Here is a 12,421-nt window from a genome sequence, read left to right as displayed (position 1 = left end):
AAATAACAACAACAATGATAATAATACGAATCATAATAATAATAATAAAAGCAGGGAACTTTTTTTTTTACACTGATATTAATGGAGTTCCTCATGCACTCAGCAATGAGGCGTTCATGGTCAATGTAAATTTGACCCTGAATGCGCCATTAAAGGCATTGATGATGATTAGAATTAAATAATAATAATAGTTATAACAATAATAATAATAAAAGCAGGAAATTGTAATGAGTGAAGGAATGAATTGTCTTAGTTTCTGTTTACAGTCATATTGTAGGAGTTTCTCTCATGCACTTAAGAATTATAATTTGACTCTGAATGCTTTATTAGAGCTATAGATACTACTTCTACTACAACTACTACTAATACTACTACTAATAAAAGAGGGTAATTCTAATGAGTGAAGATACAGCCTTATTTTTTGCTTACAATGATATTGAAGGGGTTCCTCTAATGCACTCATAATGAAGGGTCAATGTAAATTTGAGTAGACTATGGGTCATCAAGTTTTTAGATATGTGTCTGTTTGCATTTTATCCAAGAATAATTATTTTTTTTGCTCTGATATAATCTTTATGTGTATATGAAATCTATCAGTATGTGTCTGCATGCATATTGATACTACAAGAGGTAACCCTCACTGTGGTTGTTTTGGTGCATGTCAACAAAGGCCTGCTGTTATGTATCCTTTGGATTCAACATTTCCAGGCAGGAAAAGTGGTGGCGGTGACACGGTACTGCAGTAGCTGGAGGTTCGCGTTCACTGATTTAGATTCAGTGGTTTTCTTTTCATGGCCTCATGCATAACAACCACATTTTATTTTTCCTTACAGCAGGGCATCGCCATCGAGTGGTGAGGAAGTGACTTACACCACATTTTCAATTAAGTAGCAAGTGCTTTGTCATCATTGGTGCATTAAGAGCATAAATAAATGACAACAAAACTCTCCCAATCTGCAGAGCACATGCAAACATAAAACTATGGATTTACCAGCAGTTGACTATTTTTACTAATTTGAGCATGTATTCACTAACATCTTGCAACTGAAAACAGCCATTTATAATAGTTATATACAGTTAAATATGACATATTATATAGATATGACATGAGAACTACAGAATCCACAAGACACGAATGGGGCAACCTCTTGCCAAGTTTTTAAACCGACCAATGAGAGAGAAAACTACATCTCCCAGCCACCATTGCGCCCACTTGTACCGCAAACAAAGAGCTGCATACCCGCATGCGTCTCTAGCAGGTTTAGAAACGAGATACATATCGAATCAATATCATCAAAACAACGCCATTTTAGAAAGGATGATGTTAATGAGGAGTGTGAAAACAAAAATCTGTCCAGATCCTCGCGTGACTTCAGGCTTCCGGAAGTGTGAATGACCTGAGTAAGAGAGGAAGAGAGAGAGCTGTCCGAGGTGCTGACACCGTGAGTAGAACTTCTCCTGCTTTAGACTTGTAATATATTTAACCTTTATTTACAAATGTTTGAGGTTTAACGGCAAAACATCGTTAAAGGTTGTGTAATATCCTTTTGTGTGTAATATCGTGTAATATATGTGTAATTGTGTGACAATACTGAATGTGCTGTAAACTGAAATCTTATTCTTTTAACTGTTCTCAGTGAGATGTTTGCATTGCAGAGTGGATTGTGTTACAGATATGCTTTAATGAAGTAAATATCTTTAATGCATTATCCTTTATTACCACCTCTCACCTCTCTCTCTCTCACAGACACACAAATTCCCATTTGTCACTGTACTGTTATTTTTTTCATTGTCAGAATTTGGGAAGATGGATGAAAATCAAGAGTCATCCTCCTGTTTTGCCAACGCCCAGGACTCCAGCAGCAGCCCGACCAACAGTGTATCTGGCATAGCTCCACAATGCAACGGGGCCCCGGAGCACCGGACCCTGCTGCGGGCATCTGAGTCCCACGGACTGCAGCTGCTGGGTGTGCTCAGATCGTTGAGGGAGCGAGGCCTCCTGTTAGACTTCACCATTAAGGTCCAGGAACGCAGTTTCCCCTGCCATCGTTGTGTACTCGCAGCTTGCAGTGATTTCTTCAGGTATCTATTATCTATTATCTATTATCTATTATCTATCTGTTAATGTAATATGAAACTGTTCTGTGTTTAGGGCTATGTTCGAGGTTGACATGCGAGAGCGTGATGATGGTTCGGTGACTCTGGGTAACCAGTGTCCAGTGGCGGTGGATTCTTTTTTGGACTTTGCGTACTCTGGAGAGGTGCTAATCACTTACAGCAACGTAGACATGCTGTTCCAGCTCGCCTCCTTTCTACAGGTAGGAATTCATACATGACATCTTTACATTGTTGCTCTTCTCTGTCTCCTAAACAAGCATCATGTCTGCAAGAGTCAAGAGAAGATGCTGTGACAATTGTTTCAGTCTCGTGTAACAGGCAGAGGTGCTGCAGTTGCCGAGTTAAGAGTTTAAGAGTTTAAGAGAAAAAACAACACGCTGGTACAAAAATGTATTCTGACATTTCTGGATGTCATGTTTGACAAAGTACATATTAATTAAATAATCATCAAACCATCTCAGTAACGTTTGGATCTAAATATGCTGTTATCTTGTGCTCAGTTGTTATATATTGTTTGAGTATGTATCATAAATAGCATAACTTTACACAGTGTTAGTTTAGCCCTTCACACATTTTTCATTAGTTCAAATATTGATAGCTTATAACCAAAGTGTGAACAAAATGGTAAATCAGTATAATTGTTATGAGGCTATTGGGAATTGAGCTAACACACACTTTACTTAATTAAAACAAAGTGAAGCCAATTATATCTACGGACAGAAAACAAAAGTGTAAAGATTTTAAGGATGTACATCATCCCTTACTTTTATTATGACATACACAAATATCAGTCCCCTGAACATGCCAGATGTTTTTCATCATGATCCATGAGTTATTTTCTGATGAAAACATAACCTCCTTGGCGGAGATAAATGTATAAAATATGCAATACATCGTCAGTGGGCCACAGACTCATCACTAATGTGTTACTTCATTCTGTGATACACAGTTTTTTGGACATTTTTTAAAATGAATGCCACTTAAAGTCTCTGATATAAACTTTCTGTGTACATCATATTTATTTCAAAGCAGCTGTTTCCATGTGTACATTTTCCCTGTCGTTGTCATTCCTCCAGGTTTCAGTCCTGTCCAGAGCATGCAGCGACTTCCTGATAGGAACCATGGATCTTTGTAGCTGCCTGTCCCTCTTGTCCCTTGCTGAGGCCTACGGCTCCACCTCCCTCCTCAAAAGTGCCAAAGAGTTTGTGGTTCAAAACTTCTATGACCTTTCAAAAACCCAGGACTTCCTGGATATGCAGGTGCTGCTAAAGTCTTTACATTGATACACATAGATTTTGTTGATAAATTCATGTTCTTTTAATTATTTTATTCCTTGACAATGCATTATGCAAACAGATGAAATCCATATGCCTGAGCGATAACTGATTTTGCTCATTCTTGGTAGTAAACATTACAGTTATTGATCCAACTCAAGTCTTAGTGATTTATAAAAAAACTGAACTCATCTAATTTCTACACACAGGGCACAGCAATCTTCCCATAATTATGCGAGAAAATCTGTAACTGAAGGTCGATGATTGTATCACTCTTCCAAGAATCTTCTGCTGTGTAAAATCGATAATGATAATGTAAATAATGATTTTGATTTTAAAAGTGATTGTGTTGTTATTATCTTGCTCACCATAGACTGTATATAAAGATGGACGATGTGTGTCTACTTCCTCCCACTATCCAGAAATGAAGCCAAAATATTCAGGATACGAATGCCGCCATCTTGCACATTTGGAGCCAGAACCTGCTGTGCAATAGTAATCAGGGGATGGCGCCGCCTTAGGGAGGTTTTGAAAGATACACATGCTCGACCAATTAGGAGTCAGTCTCAGCTGTCAATTATGACGTTCCACCTCGTTTTTTAATAGTATCATTCAATTATATTTTAAAACTAAACTTAAAATGTAAAAAAGAAGTGTGATAAGAACTAAAATGACCATCTTTGAGAAAAGAGATGTACTTTGACAAGGTTTATGATCGAGAGATTGAGACCCTAACCCTAGCCGTCACGTCGTCCATCTTTACATCCAGTCTATACTGCTCACATAAAAAATGTGACTAGACTCACTCAGCATTTACTGTTTGGATTGCTCCTTACAGGTGAATGTGTTGGAGGCATGCCTGAGGTCAGACGCTTTAAACATTCCCAGTGAGGAGGCAGTGGTGACGTCACTTCTCAGATGGGTGCGGTGCGATCTCCCAGGGCGACAGAAGCTGTTACCAGGATTGTTTTCTCTAACCAGACTGCACCATGTACCTGCACCTGCACTTAAGGTATAAACACACCCCAAGTATTTGATTGCCTCATCCTTCCTCTGTTACTTACGTCTTACTAAGGACACTGGAAGCAAGGTTGTTGAGGGGGCTGCAGCATCCCCCATTAGCAAGGGCCTGGAACTGCAAGGCAAAAAGTTTACTAAACGCAACAACATAAACATTTTGATTTTACTTTCTAGGGAAAGATTTTGTGAATACAGCAGTAGGTGTAACATACACCCATTATGATTTATAATATTTGATTAAAATGTAGAACATTCAGTGTATTTCCTGTGTCTGATACGTGACAATGATAATTACCTTCTCTTTCAGACTCTGCATGATTCAGACACTCTGCTGTGTGATGACGAGTCCTGTCTCGCCCTGCTGTCAGGGGCCCAGAGCAGACAGACCCAGTACGACGGCCTGCTCACTGATGCCAGGCCAGCCACCATGCAGAGCTACATCTACATCCACAAGACGGAGGAGAATGGAGAAATCCGTCACACCTTCTGCTACTGTCTGGAAACAGACCAGTGGAAAGAGTTGGAGGGGACAACCACGTTCCCAGACCCACCGGGATCATACTTGACCAGCTATGCCGAGAAGGTAGGTTATTGGACTGAACTGCTGCTCTGTAGTGGTTTAGAGTGTTTATACCCAACAAAACTTCTCTTTCTTATACTTTGAAACCTCAGATTTATCTTGGGACCCCATTTTTATCCCAGCTTCCTGGATAGAAACCACTAACAGAAACTTACAACAGTGTTTTTAGTGAACATATAGACATAAACCAGGCCTTTTGGAATAATGTAGTAACTGTATACATGTGTGGCACAGAACAAAGACAGCTTTTCAGAAGAGGATCCTCAACCAACTGTGAAGTACAGCAGTAGAAATGTTATGGTTTGGAGATGATTCATAGCTTCAGGGACTGGGCAGCACAAAGACTTTGATTCAACTATGAACCCCCACTATCATTTTAAAGATTGCATAAAGATAACCTGTGGCCATTTGTCAGAAAGTGCATGTGGACCTTTTAGAGAAATAACTATTTAAAGCAACCCAAATCCAACAAGGAATAAAAAAAAGAGATGACGGGTTATGGATTAGTCTAGTGAAAGCCCAGATTTGAATTCAACAAATCCTCAAATAGAATACTACATCTCAAAAATCTTTTGAGGAAACCTTGTGTCCAAGAATAATGGCTAGAAGAATCCAGGTCGAGGCACTCAAAGTAGTTTGAAAATGTAAAAGGACTACGTGTTTTCATAAAGTTTTATAGTTTGAAAAATGTCCCTCTTCTCGTCTGGATTTGAGATGTTTGTCACAGGTGGTTGTCGTGGAAACTGTTGCCGTGCAATCCGTCTTCACGTGGCAGAACCCTTCCACGATGCCACTGATGAGGTTTGGTGCTTCAATCCTGTGACTCTCACGTGCTCGCCCGCACCGGCCATGCTAAAGCCCCGCACCATGCACACGGCTGTGACCTGCCTGGACAGAGTGTACGTCATCGGGGGGCGTTCCAAGGGATCCAGAGGCGGGGCTCCCAGTTTGCTGGAGGTAACAGTGCCTCCTTTAAATTCGATCAAAGGCAAGTTGTCATTTTAAAATGTGCAGGTCAAACTCTGTTCTTTTCCATCCTGTGTTCCAGGTGGAATATTACAACCCTCTGTCGCAGACGTGGTGCTCAGTCAGCCCGCTGCCCACTGCCATCTTCTACCCTGAAGCCAGTGCTTGTGGCAACATCATCTATACTCTTGGATCAGAGGTGGAAATCACAGGCTCATTTAATCCCTCGTTGGACTGTTTTTACAGCTATGACGCCCAGCAGGACCAGTGGAGCCGCCTGGTGGCAGAGTTTGGCCTGTTCTTCCATGCCACACTGGTCAAGGCAGTGTCAATTGATAACACACTGCACCTATGCGACCTCTCCACTTATAAGGTTAGGCCATCACATGAGCACAAATGGATGAGTTGAACTAATTGAATTAAGTTTTCCCTTTTTAAACATTTAAATGTCTTTTTTTTCTGTTCCATGCAGGTGTACAGTTTTTGTCCAGAGACGAACGTGTGGAAGGGTGAAGGGTCATTCGAGTGCGCTGGGTTCAATGCAGGAGCTGTGGGAATGAAAGACAGAATCTACATCCTGGGTGGAGATTACTCTCCTGACGAGATCACAGATGAAGTTCAGGTAGGGAAGAAAAAGTCTGTATTCCCACTTTAGTCTTTATTGCTTATAGGCATATATACAAAACTAACAGATAAAAAAAACAAAAAAGAAAAGAAAACATCAATTATAAGTTTTTAAATCCATAACAGCTCAATGCAAACTACCAACTCTGTAAAAGTTAAATATGTGGGTAATTACAGACATCACACATCAAAAACACACCCAGACATGAATCATGGTTAGAACTCCTGTGAATATATATTGAATTGAATATTTTGACAATCAGTGTGTTTTCTTGTTACCTGTGCAGGTGTTCTACAGTGGGAGGAGTCAATGGGAGGAAGTGGCGCCCATGCCCAGAGCGCTCACCGAGTTTCACTGCCAAATCATCAGCTTCAACAGATACAGAGACCCGTGGGGTGACACGGCATGATGCGATCAGACACTCACACACACGCACCAGACTAGAGAGTGGGACCTACATGTGTGTTATGTAAAAATCTACCCATGATGTGTCTCCCTTGCCTTCAAACCCGTATGCATGATGGACATCAAACACCTGGAGAGAGAATCACCATCAGCATTGCCAGATGCACAAATATTTTTATTATTCTTCATTTGGATGATAACTTCACCCTTTGTACAATCAATAATACCAAATATCCCATAATGTACGAACTTTCATCATTTAGTGACACTATTTTCAAATTTTCCCTCTGTCAACGCTGATGATCATCCAGAGTTTATCTTCGACTAACACCACAGCTCCTCTCAGAGATCATCGTAACATGCGAGCACCGGGGCCAAATGTTTTATTTATTTATCTATTGATTTATTTATTGAAGCTTTAATCCCTAAAATTGTACATGTGAAGCACCAGCTGTCATAAGCTCTTTGTCGTGTCAATCTAAATACGGTTCCTCCCATGGAGGAACCCTATTGAGCAGAGGACTATTTTAGAAATCCTATTTTAGTACCTGGATAATTTTTCTTTGTCTGATTAATATTTTTCAAATGGAGAATCTACTCAAAGAACACACACACACACACACACACACACACACACACACACACACACACACACACACACACACACACAGTATCAGTACATGTATAAGCTCTCTTATAGACAGAATATAGAAGAGAAGAGTTTTATTATTTAACGCTTTTCAGGATCAATTTCCAAAGATTTCTGCCTCCTTGACTTTTCTCAAATATGGTGATACATTTTTTTGTTCTGGCAACAGGACACCAAATATCTTATTTGTCTCAAGGTCCTCGATAGGCACTTTGCCATGAAAGAAATACAAATGAAATGTACACATAGTGGACAACTTTTAATTCCTTTCAACTAAATAAGCTTTATTTGATAGTAAAGATTTAAAAAGACACATTATTCTGTAATATTTTCCGAGGGTGGTGCTATGTGAGGGGTTTTCTTTTATTATGTTTTTATCTCTTAATTCTTGCTGATAGAGAGCTATTCATGTACAATAACACAACTTACAATACTGTGTTAATTTTCTGGGTGGATTTTCACTTTCAGACTGTCATGTTTCCACGCATATGCCCTGTTTCTCCTCTCGTGATATACAGCTAATCACAAGTCGACATGTGACCAGTAGATGCATCACCTGCTCTTCTACAGCAAATGCCTGTTTGATCCAAATGTTCTGCTTTATCTGCACTTATAACACTCTGTAACTTCAAACAATACAACAACTAATATGTTTCAGGAAACGCAAAGGAAAAACGTGGGCTTCACATTGGAAAACATGAAAGTTTATGTTGGGAAATAGAAAGAAATAATCCAACAACTGAAAGACTGCTTTATGGCAAGAAATAAAACCTAAACATGATGCTTTGTTATTTGTGTTGATGCCTGTTTTCTAGGAGTACATACAGTATCTGCATTTAACATATTCATCACTTTAGTAGAAATAGAACAATGGACATTAAATGCATAGAAGTTCACATGAATGACACACTGACATGGGTTACTATCCTGAGACTGGAGAGTTTTCTAGCAGCTTCTCTGCAGTGAAAAACTAGAGACTCAAATCCCAGTTCAATTATTTTGATTCACCTTCCAATTTGTTCTATGATTTAACCCTCCTGGCTTTTGCCAGAATTTCAAGGCCACATTCAAACATCTCAGAATACGAGAACGGATCCAAGACGACTTGGTCTTTGGCAATCTGCCCTGGCTCTACCACTCACAGGTTTTTTTTTACCTCATAAATGCTACAGACCAGTGATCGTAGTCTAAACTAATGTAAAGATGTAAACACTGCGTCTGCACAAAGTCCTACAGTATATGCCACCTCAGCCCCTCCACATCTATACCTCCATCCCTGCGCCTCTCATTCATCTCCTTACTTCTATGGCTCTGCGTTTCAGTCCTGGTAAACTTTCACCAGCAGCCACATGAGCATCACAGTGATTAAGACGATCATGAAGTTTAGGAACAGCTCCTGCACAGAGCGGTCCATGGTCGCGTGACAGGCAGAGGGGACTGGAGAGAGTGACGAGCAGCAGAGGTATCTGCTGCCGAGGAGAGGATGGTGAAACGACGGAGATTTGTGGTGTGGCTCCTATTTGGATACTGATCCACGACCTGAGAGGAGGCAGAGGTGGAGAAAAAAATAACACAATAATACACAGGAATAAGCAAAGTATACAATGAGGCACTAAAATGTATGAATATGTGTGTGTGTGTGTGTCAGTGTGTGTTGGTGGCATATGTCCTGTTTGTGTGGGCATGTATGTTGCCTCTCTTATCATAGATTAGAGGGATCAGTCTCTGCTCAGTTTGGTTACTGCATCTGTTCACAGTTACCATCACTCACCGGGGAGCATGGTCAATATACTGTATCTCCTTACATACAAACATGATGCACACACGGGTGCACACTCACACACACACACACACCACACACACACACACACACACACACACACACACACACACACACACACACACACACACACACACACACACACACACACACACACACACACAGACAGCTAATAAAAGTTAAGTTCCTCTTCATGCATTGTTTTTTGTCCCATGCCTTCGGTGTCAGTTTGCAGATGTTTTCATTCCACAAAGTGATAACACACAGTGGATCTGCTCAGTGAGCTGTTACCTTAACTCTGTTGTCTCTCACTATGAACGGGAACAGGAGAAAGCAGATGTTTCCGTCCGCTCCTTTCTTGGTTTTGATCTGTGACACAGCAGCTCGTCTTCTCACTGGAAACTTCTCTGTTGTGCCACTTCTTCTCTGAAGCATCTACTGGCAGCTGGTCCTGCTCTTGTCCAGTGTTCTGCAGTCGCCAGGGGCCGGGCCCGCTCCTAAAGTAGCCATCCTCAGGGGACCGCCCATGGTTCACATACACACAGACTGATGTCACACACCAACTAAATGACCAATAGAGTGTGTTATTTTCCACAATCCCATCCACTGGAGTGTTTCCCAAGTAAAACCATACACCACACACACGCACACACACACACACCAGGTTATTTATAAAACATTATGGCAATTGTCAGGTGAGTCATATTTATTCCAAACACAATATTCACTGATGGTTATAGGAAACTGTAACAGTATCACTCAGTATCTGTGGAGCAAATACACACGGGTCAAAGAAAAGAATAACAGAGCTATCACTCCAAAATGTTAAACATGAGGCCCCCAGGTTTTAAACCAGCTGATGCCATAATTCATCTTTCGTCTGCCCTGTCGGTTCAGGCCTTATACAAAAGCAAAGGAACTTATAGGATACTAAGAAAATAATGATGACAAATAGAAGACAGCACTTTCTGCCACTGCACTACACTAACTTTTAATATTTTCTCCTGGTAATTGGAAGTTATTAAGGACAATAAAATGACACATAGGTTACAGAGGAGTGACACACAAAGATTGGCACGTTTCCTGAAACAGAGCGACTTGACCGCTGGCCGAACAAACACTGGCAGCCAGGCTGAATCAAATTCTGCTCCTGTCGGTGGAGTGCAGACAGACTGACAGGGACCAGTACACTGCAGAGCCTGCAGAGCCAGGGTTTTCAAAGTCTGAGATTTAAACTAACTACCCCTTCCACTTCAGATAATAAATTTGTAGAGAAATTGTAAAATCGTAGATTGTAATTTTTTATAGCTCTAATATTGTAAAATTTGCACACAAAATGTTTCCTAAAAATTTTAACAAACTTTATGTAAAACTTTAACAACTAATCAATCACAATCTACAGTGCTGTATTCAACGCACAGGAAACAAGCTACACGTGTTTACTTGCTTGTTTCCTGTCTTCTTGAGTTAGATTAGAATATTAATAGCACACTTTTCACTAAATCCAAAGTGAGTAACTTTTAGCTTAGCCTACACAAAGACGGGAAACAGCTGGTTTGGTTCTGGGTTGAGAAAAAAAATGTTTTAATGCCTCCTCCCTCCACAGCCAGTGGCCAGAAGAAGGATGATGTCCATCTGTCTGTACGTCAGTCCCATTCTTGTGAACACAGTATCTCAAGAGAGAATTTCTTCAAATTTCATATAAACATTCACTTGGACTGAAAGATGAACTGATTAGATTTTGGTGCTTGAAAGTGAAAAGGTCATGTGACCTCATGTTGTTATGAATGTGATATATCAGGACTGCCCACAGAGGATTTCATTACATCTGTTACAAACATTCACTTGGACTCATGGAAGAGCTGATTAGAATTTGGGTGGTCAAAGGTCAAGGTCGCTGTGACCTTACCTTACAAGTTTTTGGTCTTGTGAACGCAATATCTCAGGAACACCCTGTAGGAATTTCTTCAAATTTGGTTCAAATGTTCACTTGGCCTGTCAGATAAACTGATTTGATTTGGGTGGTCAAAGAACACAAAACATGTTTTTGGGCTATTGAACATTATATCTCAAGTCTACCTTTAGGGAAATTCTTTAAAATTTGACCAGTTTTCACTTGGAATCATTAGATTAGACTTCAGTGGTCAAGGTTCAAAGGGGACCTCATATGAGTCTGGAAATAAAAATGATGCAATCTGAAATTGCACTGGTTGGTGCAGGCATACAACCACAGGTCGGTAATTGTAGTTTTAGTTTTAAGGATGAATGCCAGACAACATGCGGGTTAACTAGCTTTAAAGGTGCTAACCTGTTAACCTGGCTAGCTGTTTCCCCTATAGTCTTTATGCTAGCTGCTAGATATAGCTTCATATTTAGGAGACAAACATATAAGCATTCATTTCTCATTTAACCCTCAGGCAGAAATTAAACAAGCATTTTTAAAAGAAAAACTGATAGCGTATTGTTGAAATTTTGTGGTTGTGTGCACCCGTTGTATCTTTCCAGTCACCTTCCTCTGTGTTATGCTGGTGCTAAGAAAAGGGTTTTGACAGTGACCCTCTCAGCTCATCTCTCACTTGACAGCTGCTTGAACAGTGTTATCTCTAAACTAGTGTTAAACCCCGTTGACACACACCTTCTCCTGTACATACAGAAGGGTCACGGTGGGACAAAGTGTGTACCAGCGCAGCTCCTTTGAACCTTTCCATCAGTGGATTCCAAGGTCATTCCCAGAGGATTTATTGGATCAAAATGGCTGCCATTTTATCACCCTGTTGCTCTGCCAGTGTCAGACCAAGAGCTTTTTCACTCGGGATTCCCATTGTCACACAGATCCAGCACAGGGGGGGGAATAAAGCAGGGCGAGGTGGACCATGACACACTCTGACAACTATGTGTGTGCGTGCGTGTGTGTGTGTGTGTTTGTTTAGTGTTTAGGACAGAAAAGTGCTGGTAAGGTTACCCTCTAAATCGGTGGAGAGACAGGAGGGTGTCAACAAGCGCT

General features: G+C 40.6%; 2 protein-coding genes across 4 annotated transcripts; one reads left to right on the top strand and one right to left on the bottom strand.

The window, feature by feature from the left end:
- Nucleotides 1-1,207: 1,207 nt before the first annotated feature.
- kbtbd3 (kelch repeat and BTB (POZ) domain containing 3) lies at nt 1,208-8,102 on the top strand. Of its 3 annotated transcripts, none has more exons than XM_034605268.1 (10): nt 1,208-1,442; nt 1,797-2,082; nt 2,153-2,318; nt 3,195-3,377; nt 4,231-4,404; nt 4,720-4,995; nt 5,707-5,949; nt 6,041-6,331; nt 6,431-6,598; nt 6,669-6,797. In XM_034605268.1, the coding sequence occupies exons 2-10, from the start codon at nt 1,808-1,810 to the stop codon at nt 6,687-6,689; spliced, it is 1,797 nt and encodes a 598-aa protein (XP_034461159.1). In that variant the 5' UTR covers nt 1,208-1,442; nt 1,797-1,807; the 3' UTR covers nt 6,690-6,797. The 3 variants fall into 3 exon arrangements, with proteins under 3 accessions (XP_034461159.1, XP_034461157.1, XP_034461158.1); XM_034605266.1 differs by lacking the exon at nt 6,669-6,797 and adding an exon at nt 6,870-8,102 and having other exon boundaries at nt 1,211-1,442; nt 6,431-6,580; XM_034605267.1 differs by lacking the exon at nt 6,669-6,797 and adding an exon at nt 6,870-7,049 and having other exon boundaries at nt 1,211-1,442; nt 1,748-2,082; nt 6,431-6,580.
- A 539-nt stretch (nt 8,103-8,641) lies between these two features.
- Nucleotides 8,642-9,175, bottom strand: LOC117773393 (sarcolipin). Its single transcript, XM_034605279.1, has one exon. The coding sequence runs from the start codon at nt 9,049-9,051 to the stop codon at nt 8,956-8,958; it is 96 nt and encodes a 31-aa protein (XP_034461170.1). The 5' UTR covers nt 9,052-9,175; the 3' UTR covers nt 8,642-8,955.
- Nucleotides 9,176-12,421: the final 3,246 nt, after the last annotated feature.

This window comes from Hippoglossus hippoglossus, chromosome 13 (assembly GCF_009819705.1).
Source record: "Hippoglossus hippoglossus isolate fHipHip1 chromosome 13, fHipHip1.pri, whole genome shotgun sequence".
NCBI classification, from domain to species: domain Eukaryota; kingdom Metazoa; phylum Chordata; class Actinopteri; order Pleuronectiformes; family Pleuronectidae; genus Hippoglossus; species Hippoglossus hippoglossus.
This window is presented reverse-complemented; position numbering and strand designations above follow the sequence as displayed.

Excerpts from the sequence above, each read along its gene's own strand:
- LOC117773393 (XM_034605279.1), bottom strand. The coding sequence starts at position 9,051 with ATGGACCGCTCTGTGCAGGAGCTGTTCCTAAACTTCATGATCGTCTTA.
- kbtbd3 (XM_034605266.1), top strand. The coding sequence starts at position 1,808 with ATGGATGAAAATCAAGAGTCATCCTCCTGTTTTGCCAACGCCCAGGAC. Across the intron at positions 4,996-5,706 it reads TGACCAGCTATGCCGAGAAG|ATGTTTGTCACAGGTGGTTG; the intron begins GTAGGTTATTGG and ends TCTGGATTTGAG. Across the intron at positions 5,950-6,040 it reads GGGCTCCCAGTTTGCTGGAG|GTGGAATATTACAACCCTCT; the intron begins GTAACAGTGCCT and ends CCTGTGTTCCAG.